This window comes from Diprion similis, chromosome 8 (genome assembly GCF_021155765.1).
Source record: "Diprion similis isolate iyDipSimi1 chromosome 8, iyDipSimi1.1, whole genome shotgun sequence".
NCBI classification, from domain to species: Eukaryota; Metazoa; Arthropoda; class Insecta; order Hymenoptera; family Diprionidae; genus Diprion; species Diprion similis.
The window spans coordinates 23,766,448-23,784,413 of record NC_060112.1 but is presented as its reverse complement, the minus strand read 5'-3'; the positions used below and the strand labels follow the sequence as shown (position 1 = coordinate 23,784,413).

General features: G+C 38.7%; 4 protein-coding genes across 5 annotated transcripts; all 4 read right to left on the bottom strand.

The window, feature by feature from the left end:
* Positions 1-2,306: 2,306 nt before the first annotated feature.
* On the bottom strand, positions 2,307-8,036 carry LOC124408867. 2 transcript variants are annotated; one of them, XM_046886128.1, is made up of 5 exons: positions 7,074-8,036; positions 5,108-6,988; positions 4,304-5,026; positions 4,169-4,239; positions 2,307-3,961 (listed from the first exon to the last, which is right to left on the bottom strand). In XM_046886128.1, exons 1-5 carry the CDS (start codon positions 7,530-7,532, stop codon positions 3,052-3,054), a joined length of 4,044 nt encoding a protein of 1,347 aa, XP_046742084.1. In that variant the 5' UTR covers positions 7,533-8,036; the 3' UTR covers positions 2,307-3,051. The 2 variants fall into 2 exon arrangements, with proteins under 2 accessions (XP_046742084.1, XP_046742085.1); XM_046886129.1 differs by having other exon boundaries at positions 4,169-4,236.
* Positions 8,037-8,277: 241 nt separating this feature from the next.
* Positions 8,278-13,015, bottom strand: LOC124408868 (cyclin-G-associated kinase). The gene is made up of 5 exons (XM_046886130.1): positions 12,769-13,015; positions 12,463-12,524; positions 10,815-12,182; positions 8,945-10,702; positions 8,278-8,720 (listed from the first exon to the last, which is right to left on the bottom strand). Exons 1-5 carry the CDS (start codon positions 12,890-12,892, stop codon positions 8,613-8,615), a joined length of 3,420 nt encoding a protein of 1,139 aa, XP_046742086.1. The 5' UTR covers positions 12,893-13,015; the 3' UTR covers positions 8,278-8,612.
* An 892-nt stretch (positions 13,016-13,907) lies between these two features.
* LOC124409332 (mpv17-like protein 2) lies at positions 13,908-16,002 on the bottom strand. Its single transcript, XM_046886885.1, has 4 exons — positions 15,456-16,002; positions 14,616-15,094; positions 14,344-14,469; positions 13,908-14,149 (listed from the first exon to the last, which is right to left on the bottom strand). Exons 1-4 carry the CDS (start codon positions 15,478-15,480, stop codon positions 14,132-14,134), a joined length of 648 nt encoding a protein of 215 aa, XP_046742841.1. The 5' UTR covers positions 15,481-16,002; the 3' UTR covers positions 13,908-14,131.
* Positions 16,003-16,405: 403 nt separating this feature from the next.
* Positions 16,406-17,643, bottom strand: LOC124408532 (60S ribosomal protein L37). Its single transcript, XM_046885509.1, has 4 exons — positions 17,599-17,643; positions 17,166-17,301; positions 16,680-16,764; positions 16,406-16,529 (listed from the first exon to the last, which is right to left on the bottom strand). The coding sequence occupies exons 1-4, from the start codon at positions 17,599-17,601 to the stop codon at positions 16,478-16,480; spliced, it is 276 nt and encodes a 91-aa protein (XP_046741465.1). The 5' UTR covers positions 17,602-17,643; the 3' UTR covers positions 16,406-16,477.
* Between the last annotated feature and the right edge of the window lie 323 nt (positions 17,644-17,966).

Here is a 17,966-nt window from a genome sequence, read left to right as displayed (position 1 = left end):
GAGACTGAGTGAAAAAAAAATTTCGTACATCACGTAGACAGCTGTTTTTTATCACAACTAAGTACATCCATTACTTTCTTTCGTCTTGTTTTCTGCACACTTATGTAGGTACAGTACCTACAATAGTATAACGATGCACAAGACCTATGATGCACCTTTATAAGAATATTTTCATTAAGTTTAGAGAGGTATAGATTACTATCGGAGCTTCAGGGCCTTGAAGTAATAAATGCTCGAATGACGATTGACATCGGTATTTTCTAATCGAAACAACGTTCGGTTACGTATTGTTAATTGGACGAAGAACTCGGTATAGGGAGGACTAAACCGTCTTCATTTTTACATCGTTTCATACGGTTTGCCGCAAAGTACAATTCACACTGTGACCTCTTCCACAATAAATCTTTTCGGAGCCAGAGCATGACTGTTGAAAGCCACCGCAGCATGAGATTGCTTTTTTCTTCGTACTTCACACTTTATCTGTACATTATTTATAATTGTATATAGTTCATGTACCTATATACATATATATATATTCTGTGTTACTAATCGCGGATATTGCGTAGGAATATAATGCAAGGGACTGATAGATACAATATGTAACATAAGGATCGAATAGGATGATTTAATATATAGTCTCAAACCTGAGACAATATAATATTTATTTTATAATAATATGGAGTTTTCATCAACAATAACAGTGTATTAGTAGGCGTAACAAGAGAGACGAGGTAGGTCACGAGGAACCTAACCTAGCTTACAACCGTGCGCTACCAGGTCGGGAGTTGAAATGCCGAAACGCTTTGATTTAAATAATTGAAAAATGATAAAATTTCAGCTGGATATGATCGCGATTCTTTATGCTTTTATTTCCGTTATAGAGTCAAGCCTTCATTATTAAAATTTTTTCAGAATTGTATACTACAAAGGCAAAGACTTGGCAGCGCATGATTAAGTCAGCCGGGAGACCAACCTTTGATTCAGACTTTATTTAGCGTGAGAAATAAGATGATTTTCGTTTTGCGAAATATGGCACAAATCGAGACAAAGATAAATAACAGAAAAGCAAATGAGGAACAAATCTTCCACGTGACTCACTGAAATATAGTACATATTATTATATTTCAATGACGTGTTTAGACAGAAAACAAAAAATAGTAGCAACTCAACTAAATCACAGATTGATCCCACCTGTTTAAATATTACAGCTAAAATTAGTTTAGTAAGTCTATGTTTGATTTCCTTAGGCTCGGGTGACTCTAGACTGGCCCCCTATTATTTGTATTTTGATCACTCTTTAATAAATTGCAATATCAATTAGTTATTCCTCATCATCTACTGTAAGAATTCAATTTATTAGAGTTCGACATTGTAGTATATTATTATATTATATATTATTTATTTGTTTATTTATTTGCTTTTATTTATGTGTTTATTTTATTTCATTTTATTTCATATTTTTACTTTACTTCGATCTTCTTCCTCCACATTTTCTTTCGATATATATCTCTTTAAATTTATGCTGCTTTAGAGATCTCAGTATTCATAGCAAACTTGTACCGAGCAAATTTTTCGTCAAACGCATATATGGAATCCTCTTACTGGTAATATAAAATGACAGACTGAATGCAAGATTCTGTACCTTTTTAGATCTGATACGTATACTCTTATCACTCCTCACTGACAATTCTGTTAATTATATTCTATCTTCAGCCGGCAACCCATATTTAGTTTATTTTGCATGTGAAAAAATTTGCATCGGTAATCATATCCATAGGAACCTACTGATTACGACTTTCGAGAGTTTAATAATAAGTATAATTATAGTCTTTCTAACGATAAACAGTCCAACTAAATATCTAAATATTCTCTAATATAATATAGTGAAGTTTCCAAATACAATAATACTAGTAAGTAAAGTATTGGGCGGATACGACTACTCCTAAGGCCTCGCTTATGAATCATTTAAAATTAATTCTTTAATTTAGTCCCATGCATTCACTCTAATAGTCTAACGTTAGATAGTAGGAGTAAATAAATTTTTTTTTTTTTCCTCATTAGATCACAAAGCGATTCTTTATCAGATAGTGGAGATAGATTTTTTACTTATTATTTTTTATAAATTTATAACGATTCAGCTTTTAACGAGCTTTGGTCGTCAAAATTTTAAATACTTCGATCACTTGGAGAGATATATCTATGTTTGCTAGTTTCTATAAATTTTTTTAATGCTAGATATATATTATATATATATATTATATATATCCGTCATCAAGACAAAGGTATAACTTTGCCCCTGGTTGATGTTCTTTTTTTTTCTTTTCAATAATTATTCGCCACTCCATTTACGAGGAATGTGTGCATGTGTGCTTTGTGGTTGTTGTATCCCAAGAGCCTGAAACGCGAGCCCCTCCTTCCACAATCACAAGTTTAATTAAAGTGGCAGTATTTAGTTCAATTCTTTAAAATCCATAGATCAGTGTCTCTCAACTTCTGGATTCATGGTAGGATTATAGATTTGTCTATTTCAATTAATCATCGTGGTGTTACTAGGTATCGTATAATATTATTTGTGAATCCAGTGTCAAGTTGAGAAATACCGCAGTAGACAATATTATTTATTTCCATTGCAATTGAAAGAGAGACTCACCCGGGCCAGCGGTAAATTTAATAGAGTTAAAACGCCAACAAGAAAATATCTTAATATTAATATATCGTGTTACTTCACTTAATAGGACATTTCTACTAAAATTTTTTTTTTTTTTTTTTTCTTTTATAGCACTTTTTAATGTAATGTAACCTAAGTTATCAATGTACATAACAACGAATGAACAAACAGAGGCAATCCCCATCATTGAGTCGCCTCCTGGTTATAAGGTCCACCAAGGCTGTCTATTTCTTATTAAGAATTCTCGTAAAATTTTTTTTTTCAGTTTCTTCTACAAATTGACCTATTATTCTGATATTGCTTAAATCAATCGAAGCCCCTCAAAGGCAGGAAGCTTCTAAGCTTTGTGCATTCAAGTACGCATGACCAAATGTACAGATCTATCAAGGAGGATGTAAGTCGCGGTGATGTGCGCGGGCGCTCAAAATTGCTTTTAATTCAGACTCAAGTTGTTTTTTGGTTCGTTCACTTACCGATCGCCCCCCTACCACAGGCTGAATATTCAGTCTTGGTGATGGCAAATCTATCGAGTGTTTGGCACTCTCTCGGGTCTCATGACTTCGTGCGCGTCTGACAGGCTTTTTTGCCACTTGTATTTCCTCCTGTTTCAGCTCTGGAACCGAACGCTCTATAATTAGTGTAGTTTCCTGCTCCGGACCAGTTCCAACCACAGATTCAGTCTCTGCAACGGATGAGATCCTGAGGTCAATGTTGCTGGCTCCCCATTCCCTGGATAACTTTCTTCCAATAGCATTAGTCAGCTCGCTGTTTGGAGACAGTAAAGGACTTTTGGTCCTTTGAACACCGCTGGAATGTGGCGGGCGAAGAGTAGCAAATACGGGGAATGATTGCCCCCTTTTTGCTGGACTTCTTGAGGGTCGCGGAGTGGTTGCTCCACCTCCAAGCGAGTCTCCTCTCACTGGTACTTGGGGCCTCAAATTTGCACTCCCTCCAAAATGCGAGCCAAGCCTGGGGGGCGGTGAACCCCCGTCACCGTGACTCAGTCTCCGACCGACTGTTTCTAATGGGCTTCTTGCACGCAGATTTGTGTTACTTAACGTGAATTCGATCGGCCGCATTGGCTCTTCAAGACTAATGGGAGACAGACCTAATCGGGAGCCTGACAAGTTCGTTGAACTTCTACTTTTCTCAGTTCGTTTCGGACTCCTGGGCATCAAAGGACTTTTGCTACGGCTCCGTTCTCTTCCTTTTGATGTTTTATCATCTTTTTTTGCTACTCGTCGTGATTCTGCATCTTTTGAGACGGTCTCAGTTTTTTCCTCTTGTTGTACCCTTTGTTGAATGGAAATACAGTAACAACGTTAATTTATGAACACTGTTGCATTTAAGAAAACATTGTTAATGATTGTTCTAGTCTCGTGCTCGTTGACCCCATTACTTTCCAAGTTAGATCGAAGATCAAGCAAAAAGTAACAAAATGTTAATAAAACATTAATCGATTTGTTAATACTCAAGTATGGAGACAGTTCTGATATTTACCTCCGTATTTCCTGTATCATTTCAAAGAACTGGGCCTTGCTTTTTCGTCTGCGACGTTGCTCGTGTTCCTTCTGGAACATGGGAACCTTGTACATTGTCCAATTATCATAAGAATCCAAAAAAAGAAATACTCACCCGCTTAACACTTTTTTGGAAGAGAGAAGTAATTTGTCCTTGTCTCAGAGTGTGTACTAATTCCCTTGCAGCATGGTGAGGCGATACTAATTCAACGCAGTTGATAAATCTGTATAGTTTTTGGGAAAAGAACATTACGTTCCTACTCCGCCAAATAGAGCTTCGTGGTCTGTGCCTTAGTCTAGGCAGGGTATATCTATAGAACAGGTGTTCTCCAGCCAAAATTACAGCACCAAGAACAACCCCTAGCCCAAGGAGACAAAAGACTCCCGCAACGGATGCTACGCCGAGTGGTCGGGGCTGCCCCCCAGTTTCAGGGTCAAGCCCAGTGTCCATTCCTTCTCGTCCGCGAATGCAGGGCAAACCTCCGTACCACTTCTCCTGCAAAATGTCAAGTAGACCGTTGCTAGTGTAGTTGGCTATGGCTCTAGAAATACTCTCCTTTAGTGGATGGCCTTTAGCTAGTGCCACCGCGTAGGTATCTTCATTAATAGTATCCCCAATTTTTTGCAATATGCAACCATTATCAGTAGCTCGATAATAATCCAAGATTGGTGTATCGGCTATGAGAATGTCCAATGTACCGTTCCTCAGTTTTTCTACTCCTTCCTCAACGTTGGCTAATGAATATCGGGACATGTGTGACCATAATTGTCGATTAGCACGCTGTACGTAATATTCTGCAGCCGATGCTTTGGGAGCTCCTACTCTTTGCGACAACAACTGTAATCAGAGAGATAGGAGAGGTCATGAAATTCAAATAATGTAACTTGACAAGCGCTCCGTATATGTTTCACTACTCACACTGCGGTCATGGTAGTTGCTCACAGCCGAATGAAAGAACAGGCCTGCGATGAGTGCCGCAATGTTAGCTGTGTACGAGGCAACGAATATAACAGAAAATCCTCCCCAAACATTGATTAAAAATTTGTTTGGCCATGATTTTGGAGCTTTGAATGCAACAAGGTGTCCACATAGAAGACCCCACATCACCCACAGGGCAGAAGCTATGGAGAAGTTTTTGCTGCGTTGTCGGCCCCATGGATTGAGCCCAAAAGGGCTGAACCATTCATAAACTGCCACTGCCATTGCAGTGATATTGAGGGAAGTAAAAACTGCTATCCATAGTTCTGTACTAAAGGGCAGTAAAAATGCCAGCAACGGTATTTCAGATTTACGTTGCGGTGCAGCAAGGAAACTGACCCCACTGAAGAAGTAGGGAGTAGTAAAATCAACCACCTCAGCTCTTCTTGCCGAAACACTGAGGGGTGCAAATGCCAACTGAGCTTTGCCAGATGTGAGCTCACCCACAATTCCATTCCATTTACCATTTATTCCAATTCGTCTGCCAAACAAACCGTCTTGTGCAACGTACAATTCAAATCGGAATCCCAGTTCTCGGGCGATGAGAGATAATAGATCCATACTGAGCCCATAACAACATACGGTGTCGTCACCTTGGCGGCAAGCTATACCTCTTAGGCATAGACCTTCTTGTAAACTTGTCGCCATTACAAAAGGCGGGGAGAGCGCAGTTACAATGCGATATGCTGGAATCCCATCTCCGGCTCCCATCTGATCAAGGTAGGCAGGTATAATTCCTCCACCAGGCCAGATTATCGTGTCAAGTCGAACGTCTCTTCCTCCTCCTCTGATTGTGCCTACCTTGGTCCATTTCAGTTGAGTTTTGTTACCAGGGACAGTTATAGGCTGCAAGTTTAACAGATGAAATTCTGATTTGTCCCTAGAAAGTTGTCGAGTGAATTTCCTTAGTCTATTCGTCAGAAACTGTGAAACGTTTTCTCTCTCCTCATTAGATAAAAATTTTGCATCTGGACGGGCAAAGCATGAGGGAACGAAGTAGTCTTTCCATTGAACATCTCGGAGGCGTGCCAATTTTGGCCGAGTTTCAAAAATTGTTTGGTCCAATGCCTCTGAAGTGTCCCTCAACATTCTTGTCAGCGTTGTATCACCGCTGTTTATTTTCATACTACTAGACCTCAGTACAAGCATTCCTACAGGCATCACCATCTTTGGATTCAATTCTTTATCGTCTGCTTTCGTGTCTTCGTGTTCCTTCATTTTGATACTTCTTTCGGTTCGTCTTGTATGATGTTGATCTTCTTGCCATCTAAATTCTTGCAGTCGATGTACGTCATTGGCCAAGTTTGGCAATGTATGCAAATGAATGTCATCTTCTAATCTAAAATTTGTGTGGATATCGATGTGCTTTATGTCATCGTTATTCAAATTCACTGTAGAGCGTGCATTGTGGGTAATACTTGAAATAGGTAAACTGGGTTCATTAGGTTTCAATTCCATTTTAAGGTCTAACCAGAGCCATAAGAACCTTCCTGCGAGCATCCCGTACTTGTTACCTGCAGCAATAATTCGGCGTGCAGTACTCAAATCACAAGCCATTACAAGAACACCTCCAGTACTTCCACCCTCCGCAACGCGGCGAAGTCTTTTGCGTAAAGTTTGATCATCGGCTGGAAGATGAATCACAGATCTCGGTGTCAAAATAGACAAGTCAGCCAAAAGTAGCTGATTTATTGGAAGTAATGTTACGTCAATTAAAAGCGTGAATGCATGCCAGTTTGCTTTGTGCATTAAGGCTGCTGCCGCTGCGCCCATTTCCTCTGTCCCAGTACCTAATCGACTTTCAAATTTCTCTTTCTTTCCCTGTAAAGAAATCGTTTGGTTATTAGATGCAATGTGTTTGCAAATTTTACTTTCGTCAACATGATTCTTAAGTGCTTCTACAAACCTGACGGAGAAAGTCTCGATGTGAGGACGGTAGCCATAGCGTTGGTACATTTAAAAATGTTGCAGTTGTGATGAGAAATCTGGCTGCAGGTCCTCCTCCAATGACTATGCTCAAAATTGTTCGTCCACCCTCAACAGCTGTGCAGAACTTATCCAAAAGCGCCAATGGGTATGAAAGAGAATCGGTAGTTGTAGGTGCTGTTGCTTCGACGTAAGAAACTTCCATTTTGCCTTGCGTTGATTCCAGCCTGGCCTCATCCCATATCTTTTGAATATCCATCTTCAAAGGATTCTGGGGCTGCGTAAGGCAAATGACCAGCCGCCATGGTAAATATGGTGCCCTGAGTCGTACTTTATTGCCACTCCCCAATTTTTCAGCATTTGGTGTGCATGCAACATGCCTGTTGCCAAAAGTAGCGAATAAAAGAAGAAAGAAAATCCTCAAAGAGGAGGGATGCATCTTTTCTTGTTTACGACGTCGCAGTGTTGCCTTTCTTATTTGTTCTAGTCTATCCAACTGACGTCAATATCACGAGGCTTTTGTTTAGCCGTACAAAATATTATTGGGTTTAACATTCTCTTGGTGTGTTAACGGAACACGCAATTCCTTGTAAAAAAAATGTATTATTTTAAATCTCGATTTTACTATTTTAGTAAATCTACCTTTGAGCACAGTTCAGTGATGCCAGATCTGGGGGTGGTCTCAACAAAGCACTGGGATTGCCTCTCAACAATAACATATTAATTATTGATTGGCTCACTGTTACTGTTAATGTAAAATAGTGTCCATTTCTTTAGCTGGAAGACTGAGGTCAGTCAATTGTCTTCTTTCAGACGTCTTGCTCTGTGTGTGACAGCCATTTTTGGCCAGCCCCTCCCTTTACAGATTTCCACCCTTATTCCACACACCACTAGACGCAAACATTCACCAATACTCGTACGATCCACTCCTCATGTATACATGGATACCTATATGCATGTGTGTCTATATATACACTCACACACACACACACACACACATATATATATTTGTATTTTTTGTATTCTCTATACATATACATATATATATATCTTCATATATATGCACTTCCAGTTGTACGTATATCATACAAAGTCGGGAATTCAACCCCAATTGTATCCGAATCAGTGATGCTCAATTTATAAAAACAAAACGAGGAGGGAGATCGACCTAGTAAAACTGTATGTTTACATTTGAATTTAAGTTTAATTTACAGTGTCATATATACACGTTACGTAATAATTTCATCTTCTTTCTTCTTTTAGTCAGGAATTATATCTGTCATCATTATTCAGGATTTGAATAATGAAGTCGCTTAGGCAATGTATATTTGAGTAGATATTTTTTTGTGATTCGCTGTTATATATTACGATTAATTGTAAGACTACGATATCATCGGAATGCAATAATGACGAGAATATCTTACAAGTAGCAGAATATCATTAATCTAGATGATTCTTAAAGTATCGTAGTTGAAGGAGATACGGACTAATTATTGACAATTGCTATCAATTGCTATAATTAACTAAACAGATTTTGTTGCGCAGCGTCATTTTCAAACGTACTCCAAGCGTTATTCAACTCCATGAAGATCAGCTTTGCTATATTCTCATTCGCTGTTCCAGCTTGCTGCAAAATAAATGCAATTTAATTTATTCTATACATCTAAATTAGGTATTTCTACGAAATTGAGTTTTAAATTTTGAATGCACTACTTGTATTGATTTGTGATGAATTCCATGATTGTCATACAAATCATTTTCTTAATTTCATAATTCACAGTCAGAAGGCAAGTATTCTTTAAAAAGTATCAGTTTAAATTTTGATGTCAAATTCTGTAAAGATATTAGTACCTTATCAGGATGCACTGCGAGACAAGCTCGGCGATATGACTTCTTAACATCGGCAGCAGTAACAAGCTGATGCATTTCACAACGCTGCCATCGCTCTGCTTCTGGCCATAAAACAGTGTGCAACGAGCAGAGAAGGGCTCTTAGATTTCCTTTCTTGCCTTCTGTCCACTCAGCAATTTTTAGTCTATCAGGGTCCATCGTCTTTGCAGCTTCAACTTTACGCATTTCATTTATTGTCTTCGGACTTTCCTTCTCTGAACGTCTTGTACTGAAGAAGTTATACCCCTGACTACCCAACAAATCTCCAAAAGCATCTCCACCAGCTTTTGCAGCCTTAGTCCCGAACACACCAGTCTCATTTCCTCCTGAATCACTCGGCGGTGGGGGTTTTTGTATACGAGGGCTAGAGTGTACGGGCGTGCTACCTGCAGCTGGACTTGCTGATTGCGGGGTGCTCGAATCCCGCGGTGTGCCACTCCAGCTAGAATTTAATCCTGCACCTAAGGACCCAGCTAAATTGGCAAATGGATCTTTGGTTTGCGCAGCAAAGTTTGGTGTGCTCGCATTCCGTGGAAAATTTTCTTCAACATTTGGAGTAGATGTTCCTGGGCCAACCCATCCACCTAAAAGATCAGCATTTCCACTACCTTGGAGTGGATCGAATAGGAGATCGTTTGTAGATGTTTTACTCTGTTGCTTTTGTTCAAACAATAAATTACTCCCTGCAGAATTGTTAAGAGCCTCAGTATTGATCATTTCCGCTTGACTGAAGTCAGCGAAGCCTCCGAGTAAGTCAGCAGTTCCTTTACTGCCGCTGGCAAATATGTTCAAATCGGGATTTACTATGGTAGGAGTAGACGGAGGTGCAGGTGGTGCAGGTACACTTGTATCTAGCATGCCTAGATTCAATAAATCTGCTTCAAAGAATTTTGGTTCTTCGGCTTGAACTTCCTCTTGAGGTAGAGCCTCGTAGCACTCACTCTCATCAGGATTTTCAACTGCTAATTGAGCCGTGGGGATTTGTTGAGAGATTTCCGCCACGGGTACATTTGTTCGGAAATTTTCTAGAGTTTCTTCCATTTCAAGAGTGGAACCAAACAGTGGGTCGGGAATAGGTTTTGCAGACGAATCTTCATCCCATGGAGCTGGAGCAGCAATAGATTTTACAGGACCATCGGTCACGTTTATGTTCAGGGTGACTTTGAATCTTCCTCCAAGATCCGGGACGTCGTCAAGATCCCGTTTTTCGAAAATTATAACACTTTCTTCTGGTGATACATATCCTGTATGAAATTGCATGGATGCAATTTTGATACCCATAATTCTTCCCAACTGTTGACGAGCGTGAAATACGGCCACGGTGACATCTCCTTTCACCATTGCATCTCCCAATACCAGAATTACCTTTCCTTCCATGACACCAAACAATTTCATATCCTCGTAATCAGGTCGTCGGGTTGAGAATACCAATGTCCCTCCACTGTAAATTTCTACATAAGGGCGGCAACCATCTCGTGCCCGAGTAAAAAGAGGTACTGGTTGCAGTAGGAGAGATCGTAGTGAAATTGGTTTAGTATGGGGACAGATGCCTCGAGCGAGTGACTTCATGTAATTCAAACTTCGAAGTTCTGATGGTTGCAACAGTGGAGCCTGACAACGACGAGTCGTAAATAATGCTATAGCTTCTTCACATGTTGCCAATGCTCCGGAATAGAGAAGCAGCGCACATGCAACTGTAGCACTTGCACGATAACCATCCTGTAAAGAAAAATAATTTTTATTGAAATGAATTGTTAAATAATTGGAAAGTCTATGTAGCATTCGGAGAAAGAAGTAGATATGGATGGAAAATATTGAGAGCTACACGTACTGTGCAATATATAACGACAACGTGATTAAAATCAGCATCCAAATATCGATATATGTCTTGGCATAGTTGGTAGAGAGCTGAGAGAAGCGGTGTGTTTGATTCGGGAGCAGCAAAGACGAAGGAGCAATCGATGTGTTTTCCTGGGAGTCTAGCTGAGTTTGGTCGTCCCCTGGATAAGTTGTATAATTGTATTTTAGCCGGGGGTGGATGTCTAGCTTGAAGAAAGGCTCTGACATCTTCAACGTGGTTAGATCGATATGCAGATTCAATTCCATCTGCTGGGTATGGCATAATCAATATGCGAGACGTCAAGTAACTCGCATCCAGCTCGGTCCTTGCCATACTCTGCTGAACCGTTTGCATCACCTTATTTGAGGTATCCTTTAAATTTCGAAGAATACTTCCAGCTCCACCTCGCAACGAGCTAAATAAACCAGAAGGTGGGGCTGCTGCTGACCTGGAAGGCAAAGGTTGTGCTGGAGGAGGTCTCGACGGAGGGACTGCTGGAGGCGGAGAGGGCCTAGGTGGAGGAACGACTGGCGGGGGCAAGGGTCTCGGAGGTGGCGAAGGTTTGGCTGCAGTAAGCGGTTCAATGTTCGCTGATTCCCGCGGGTCAAAAGAATTGGACTCAGCAATAGCAGCAAGACGTTCCAGTAATGTAGCAGTCGTCATTCGTTGGACAGGCGAAGGTTGCAGGCACCCCTTTATGAGATCATGAAAACAGGCCAGACGTGGGTTGGGCGGTAGCGGAGGATACCTTGCATTAACTATAGCCAATTTGTTACTATCTGGAAATGGATGTCGCAGAGTAACAAGAGCATAAAGTACACATCCAAGAGCCCAACAGTCGACCGGGGGACCTATGGGCTCATTATTCCACGTATCCATAATCTCAGGAGCTCTATACATCGGTGTTGTAAACTTTGCCATTTGTTCTTCAAGCATAGAACGCCTCTGTGCGCTCCAAGAGGGGTCGGGTAATATCTGCTGAGTAGTCGCGCTTCCAAAGTCACATAATTTTATCAGCCCGTTAGCTCCAATTAAAAAATTTTCTAGTTTTATGTCTCTATGTATAATCGGCTCTGGTTGAGCATGCATATGGTGAACAGCTCTTGTCGCTTGGTAAGCTATACGACATATTTGAGCCAGAGTTAGAGTATTCGCAGGTACATTTCGCAGAAGATCGGCTATCGTTCCTGCGCTGCATAATTCTGTTACCAATAAGTATTCACAGCTTTTTTGATCTTCTCGCTGAACTCGCTGAGCGCATAAGTATTGTATAATATTTTGATGGCCTGATAATTTTTTCAGGGTATCTATTTCTTGAATGATTATGCGATTTGCCTCGTCATCCACTGCAAGGAGTTTCTGCCGAGGTAAAAAATAAAAAAACGGATCATAAATTAAAGTAGCTGTAACTTCGAGTTGAATGTGCAAACTTCATCGTTGTGGAGAAATTGGACAATGTTTCGAATAATTTTACATAGTGTCATTTGACAAGTCGAGATTTACTGATAAAGTTATATCAATATACATCCTACCAAATGTAAGACAAAATTGCAAACAGGGATTCAGTAGAGTACTAAGTGATATTTAAAGGTAATACAATAAGAGATAAAAAATAAAGCTGAATAAAACTATCTTTTACCTTTAGAGCATATTCCTTTCCCGTCGCCACATCCTCTACAGCATACACCATTGCCCATCCACCTGTCAAACCGACATTTGACAGATGTCAACAAGTAGATATAGCCATTGATTTATTTAGACAAAAAAGATGAGACTTAAAAGTAGATAATAAGTATGAAATTGGGTTGAAATAAGGGTTAGCTATTCATAAGATGATCTATTTCACGTGGCATTATTAATTCAGGTGAAACGAAAAAAAAGATGTGAAAGATACGTGTACAACTATGAGAAAAAGTAGGCGGATTTGACAGGGAGATTTGCTCACCCTCGGCAAGCAGTCGTGTCACCCGTAGCTTTACATTGTTAATTTCAATTGACTGGCCAACGTATTCGTCGGAATTCGTTCCTCCGTTTAAATAGCCAAGGGCAGATCTAAAATAATCTGACATAGTTGCCCCTCAGCCCTTCTGCCCACTTCAGATCACAGTGGTGCAGGCGGTGCAGGCAGCTAATCGTAAGTGTGGTCCTGCCATATTGGCTTTATGACGTCACGGGACAAGTATCGATACTTCTCTACCGACAGATCGGAACAGGGGTGCCACAATCTAGACCGATTGTAGGTGCGCTGGCTTCTTCGTGGCTGATTTTAGCGACTCCCATGGTCACTTCAAAAATACTCCTTGGATGCCACGTGGAGGGCGTTTTTAAATATAATTTTTTTTCGAGTCGGTTGTTTTGTTTCCTATTCTCACTCACGTCATCTATACGTTGCTTATCACGTGTATTTCAAGGCCTGTCTGTAAATGCAACTGTGTTTAATTTTGGTTTATGGGATGCACTGGTGGAATTCGACTTTATGTATATTATATCTCCAAATATCTTCAAATGTGAAAAAGGGCTCAATAGTCCCATTCTATACGTAATGCTGAACCAAAACACTCCAATACGTTATCATTTAACACAGAAATAAAGAAATGGCATGAATTCTATGAATTTGTTATTGCGATTTCGTAGAATCCGTGCCATTTCTTTATTTGTGCGTCAAATAAAAATTCATTGGAGTGTTTTTGTTCAGAAATGCGTATAGAATAGGGCTGTTAAGCCCTTTTGTGTTGGAGATACGTCGACTTGTATATTTGGAGATATATATGTCGATGCCGAAATCGACCAGGACACCCCCTTAATATTTGTACTCGTCATGTCTTTAATTTGTGTTTACATATATCATCTGTGGGGCATACTATTCCCATCCACCTGCGTTGACGTGCACACTTATCGTTAAATACATTGTTGTTGATAGTTATATATATTTTATTTTATATAAATAATTAGTTATATTTATATGGATAGTTATATTTGCTTACTGGCAACTGGCTAGATGGATTGTCTCTATTCTTGTTGCCAAACGTCAAACAAAATAAGGAAAATCAAATAGTACATACATCTCAAATACTAGTGACATTTCAAAAATTATTCTTATTTATTTTTAAATAACAACATATCTGCTTATCACCTGTATTTACATGGATTTTGAACTAAAAACACTCATTCGATTAGACATGTAATAATTTCTGTGTATTTTTATAGCGTTATTGTTTATACGTATACATGCTTTTTTTTTTTTTTGGTTTTTTCAACACGTCACTTATTTTACTTGTAAGCCCACTTGCTGATGATTTGTTCATTAATCAGTCGTATTCTGCATCCTGCAACGGAGAAAGAGAAAAAAGAAAGAATGAAGATAAAGGGGCAATTGCAAAAAAGTTGGGAGAAAATATAGTTCACCATCAAACAAATATACAGTGCAAATCTAACGATTTTAAGATTAATGGAATATGTCAGCTTGTCTAGCTACTGTTCATTCTCTTTTCCATAGTGATGTGATGATTGATCTACTTACGTATCTTATATACGATAAAAATGTGTCGTAGATCATAGTCATTAGATTTGTATAGATCACACGATACTGTATAGGAACCAGTAAGAAATTAATAAATTGTACAGGAGGCCAGAAGCACCAGTCAATCTGGAAGAATGTAATATCAACACATCATAAGTTTTGGTTGATCAATAACATTTAAATACTGGCAGACCAGATTTCCAAATTCAATATCAACGTGTATTCCTTTTTAAGCTTAACAGATTTCTATTGGATGTTTCCAAAGTGTTTACCTTCCAGGTATCCAAAAATTTTAATGCAACTTCATTCTGGATACTTCCCATTTCATTATGCTCCAGAACTCCAAGACCACAGAAAAAAATTGCAAGACATGCAGGGCTGGCGATCAATTGGTCTGCAAGTATTTTCTTGACTAAGGAAACTGCATCTTTTTTTGGAATCGTACGTTCTAATATTGCATAAAAGTAGTGATGAAATGGACCCTGTATACTGCCTACTGTAATCATATTTTTAGTTCGTATGTAATCGTGGACATATTTTTTATCATTATCGTCAATATCAGGTAGAGTGATTGAGTTTATTTCATTATCTCTTTTAGTTTCTGTATCAAGCTGTAACGACTTTCCCCTCTGTGAGGAAAGGCTTTCGTTCCTGCTGCGTTGTTTCCAATGCTCATGTCCCTGTTGGAAAAGATCGCCGAATCCCATCATTAAACCGCAACTCACAGTATTTGTTACTAACAGGTACTTTCCTGAAGAACAAAGTTTGTCACATAAGAAGATTTCGATTTCTTAAGAGAAATAGAAATATTTATTGAGTCAAGCCAAACTATTACTCAAATGTACATTTAAATGTGTCATGTTAAATTTCAAATTAAATGTCAATCATTGGAAAAAAAAATTTTTAATGAGTGAAACTTTTAACTATATATCAAACCTAATTTTAATCTCCAGAATACGATTCATTACACATTTGGTTATTACAATTACATCCTTATGGCCTCGACTCACATTTAGAAGAGTTGTTCATTGCCAAAAAAGATGCAAGGTTACTGCTTGTATTAGGTAACAAACTAAGAGACAAATGGTAACAATACAACTCATTATACGTACCAAACAACTTTCCAAGTATACCCATTTACCTAGCTGTCCAGTGAGATTTTCAAATGATTGATATATCTCCCAGTACTATGTGATGGACTGCATAATTTTTTATTTGTAAAGGGTTGTTGTAGCTGATGTCAGTTGGAATAGATTCAAACTTTGTTGGCTTATCTGAATACACAAGGGTAGAGACAAGGGTAACAAGATTTATTTTTATTTTATAAGCCTGTGTTATCTGATATGGTTCTTAATTTTTTGGTGTTTGCGTAGAGAAAAAATTAGCTGAATTTGGTGTGTCATAACGTTTTGAGGTTGTTGAATTTTAGCGTTATATGATTATGTAACACACAGGATAACTCATATGTTCCATCTCGCGCCAAAAACTGAATCTTACTAAGATATCTCTGCAAGAGAGCGTCGCTAAATAGACTCGGAATCGCTGTCAAAAATGCCGCGTTTGCGCGTTCGCGCCAAGGACGATCATCATTATTTCTATCACCCACTGAAACTTGTAGTTTTTGGCATGACAAATGCATCCACAAGTTGTTACTTTTTCACCGCGATCTCGATTTTGTCGATTATGAGGCAAGAGAGAGAAAATCGCAGTTTTGTACGGGAATCCTACAGCTTCATGTCTGCTTGCTTTGAATTGCTGAAACAATATTACTTTGGTATGTTTATTGGAGATTTCTGAATTGTATGCCTTATTTAAATAAACCAGAATGTAGCATCATTTACTATCACATTCTGAAACTAATATTTAATAAACTGTGTCAAATTCCTCTGAAAATCGACTCCTTTTACGATGTGTTATGAGACCTTGAGTTAGTTTTTCAAGCTTACATTGATGTGTTTCAAACTCCTTTCATAAACTACCGTATTGTTTGGAATATCAGCATAGGTTTTATCAGCTTTATACTTTATAGCGATCTATTTGTATAAAGAAATAAGCTTTTATATAAAGTTCAAGCTGTTTATTAGGTCTTAGAATTTTCGAAGTTTTCACAAGTCTTAAATAAGGTTTTTGTAAATTACTTGGCAGCAACAGCCTTGGGCTTGGGTACACCTTCCCTGAAGCCGTTCCTGCAATAAAAGAAAAGGTATTGTAACAATAAAATCTAAGAATAAGAAACGTAGTATACCAATTGAAATACATTGATTTTGTTTCAAATTTGATTGATCCAAGTTTTGCAATGTCGATTATTATTTGCCAAAGAATAGGTATAAACTTACTTGAACTTGCGTCGAACGATCTTAAGGTGACGCATGCGGCCTGTTCCAGTAGTCTTCCTCCTTTTGGCTTTGATTGACCAGTTATCTTTGAAAAAAAAAGATCGTGAGTAAATGGAGCTGGTATGAGTTCGAATTACATTCAGTAAAAACAAATGTGTCCATCTGATAAAATTGCTAAAAACACTAATTATTTTTTTTAAGGTGACGATCGTTATATAGTAACTATCTACGTTACCACATGTGAGTGAGAATTAGTTGAATAAATTAAAAGGCATATTTAGCCATTCAATTCTGAATTAAAAAAAAAAAAAAAAACACAATAATAAAAATAATAATAAAAACACAAAGATATAAGTCACATGATTACACAAATTAACAGTGATTCTCTCAAACGATATTTATGAGGAAGCTTACGAGTTCGGAGTAGAATTACTTTTCTAGAACTGTTCACGGGGAAAAACTTTCAACGAATGGTCAGAAACTTACATGATCGCATCTTTCTCTGAGGATATCCACACTGAGCGCATTGCGACTTTTGGATGTGGTATGAGCTACGTCCACATCTCCTGCACAGAGTGTGCGTCTTATTACGCCTTTTACCAAAGCTGGATGTTCCCTTCGTCTGTAATGAAAATTGTAAAACGTAAATAGACGCAGTATTTGCACAGAACTACCGTATGGAGATCCTGAATAATTCTGTCAGAAGAAAACACCGCATGTAACTGCACACAAACAGGATCCTAACCTCCCCTACTAAGTAGCGTTAAACAATCTCTCATTTACGGAAAGTTGACAAGGGAACTACGAAATTATTTTCGCACAACAAAGTGTTTGGGAGTTGTAGATAATCATTTGTCACTCATTGAAATACGGATTGCTTTTAAATAACTGGATTTGAATTTATAAAATACACGCTCACCATCTTGCACGAAGGTTCACTTGAAAAGAAGAGACGTGCGTGTTCCTGAATTTGATATTTATTTCCATTTCAAAAACATCCGCTGCCTTCCGTTGTCTCAAGATTGAAAATATTTTATCAAGGTCCGAGTCAGTAGTCTGGGTATAATAAAGCCTATGCCAGATAAAGCCCGCGTAAGTTTGAAATTTCCTCCGATCGCGAACAGTACCTTTTAAGAAACGGTTTAAACTAGTGCTGTACGACTCCCCGGATTAGTCGGTCAAGACATTTAACCGAGCTAATTAGCTGGAAGTTAGTTGGCTAAAACAATTAGCCGGTTAACCGACTTAGCCGGCAAAGATTAGCTAATCAGTTCGTTTTAGCCGGTT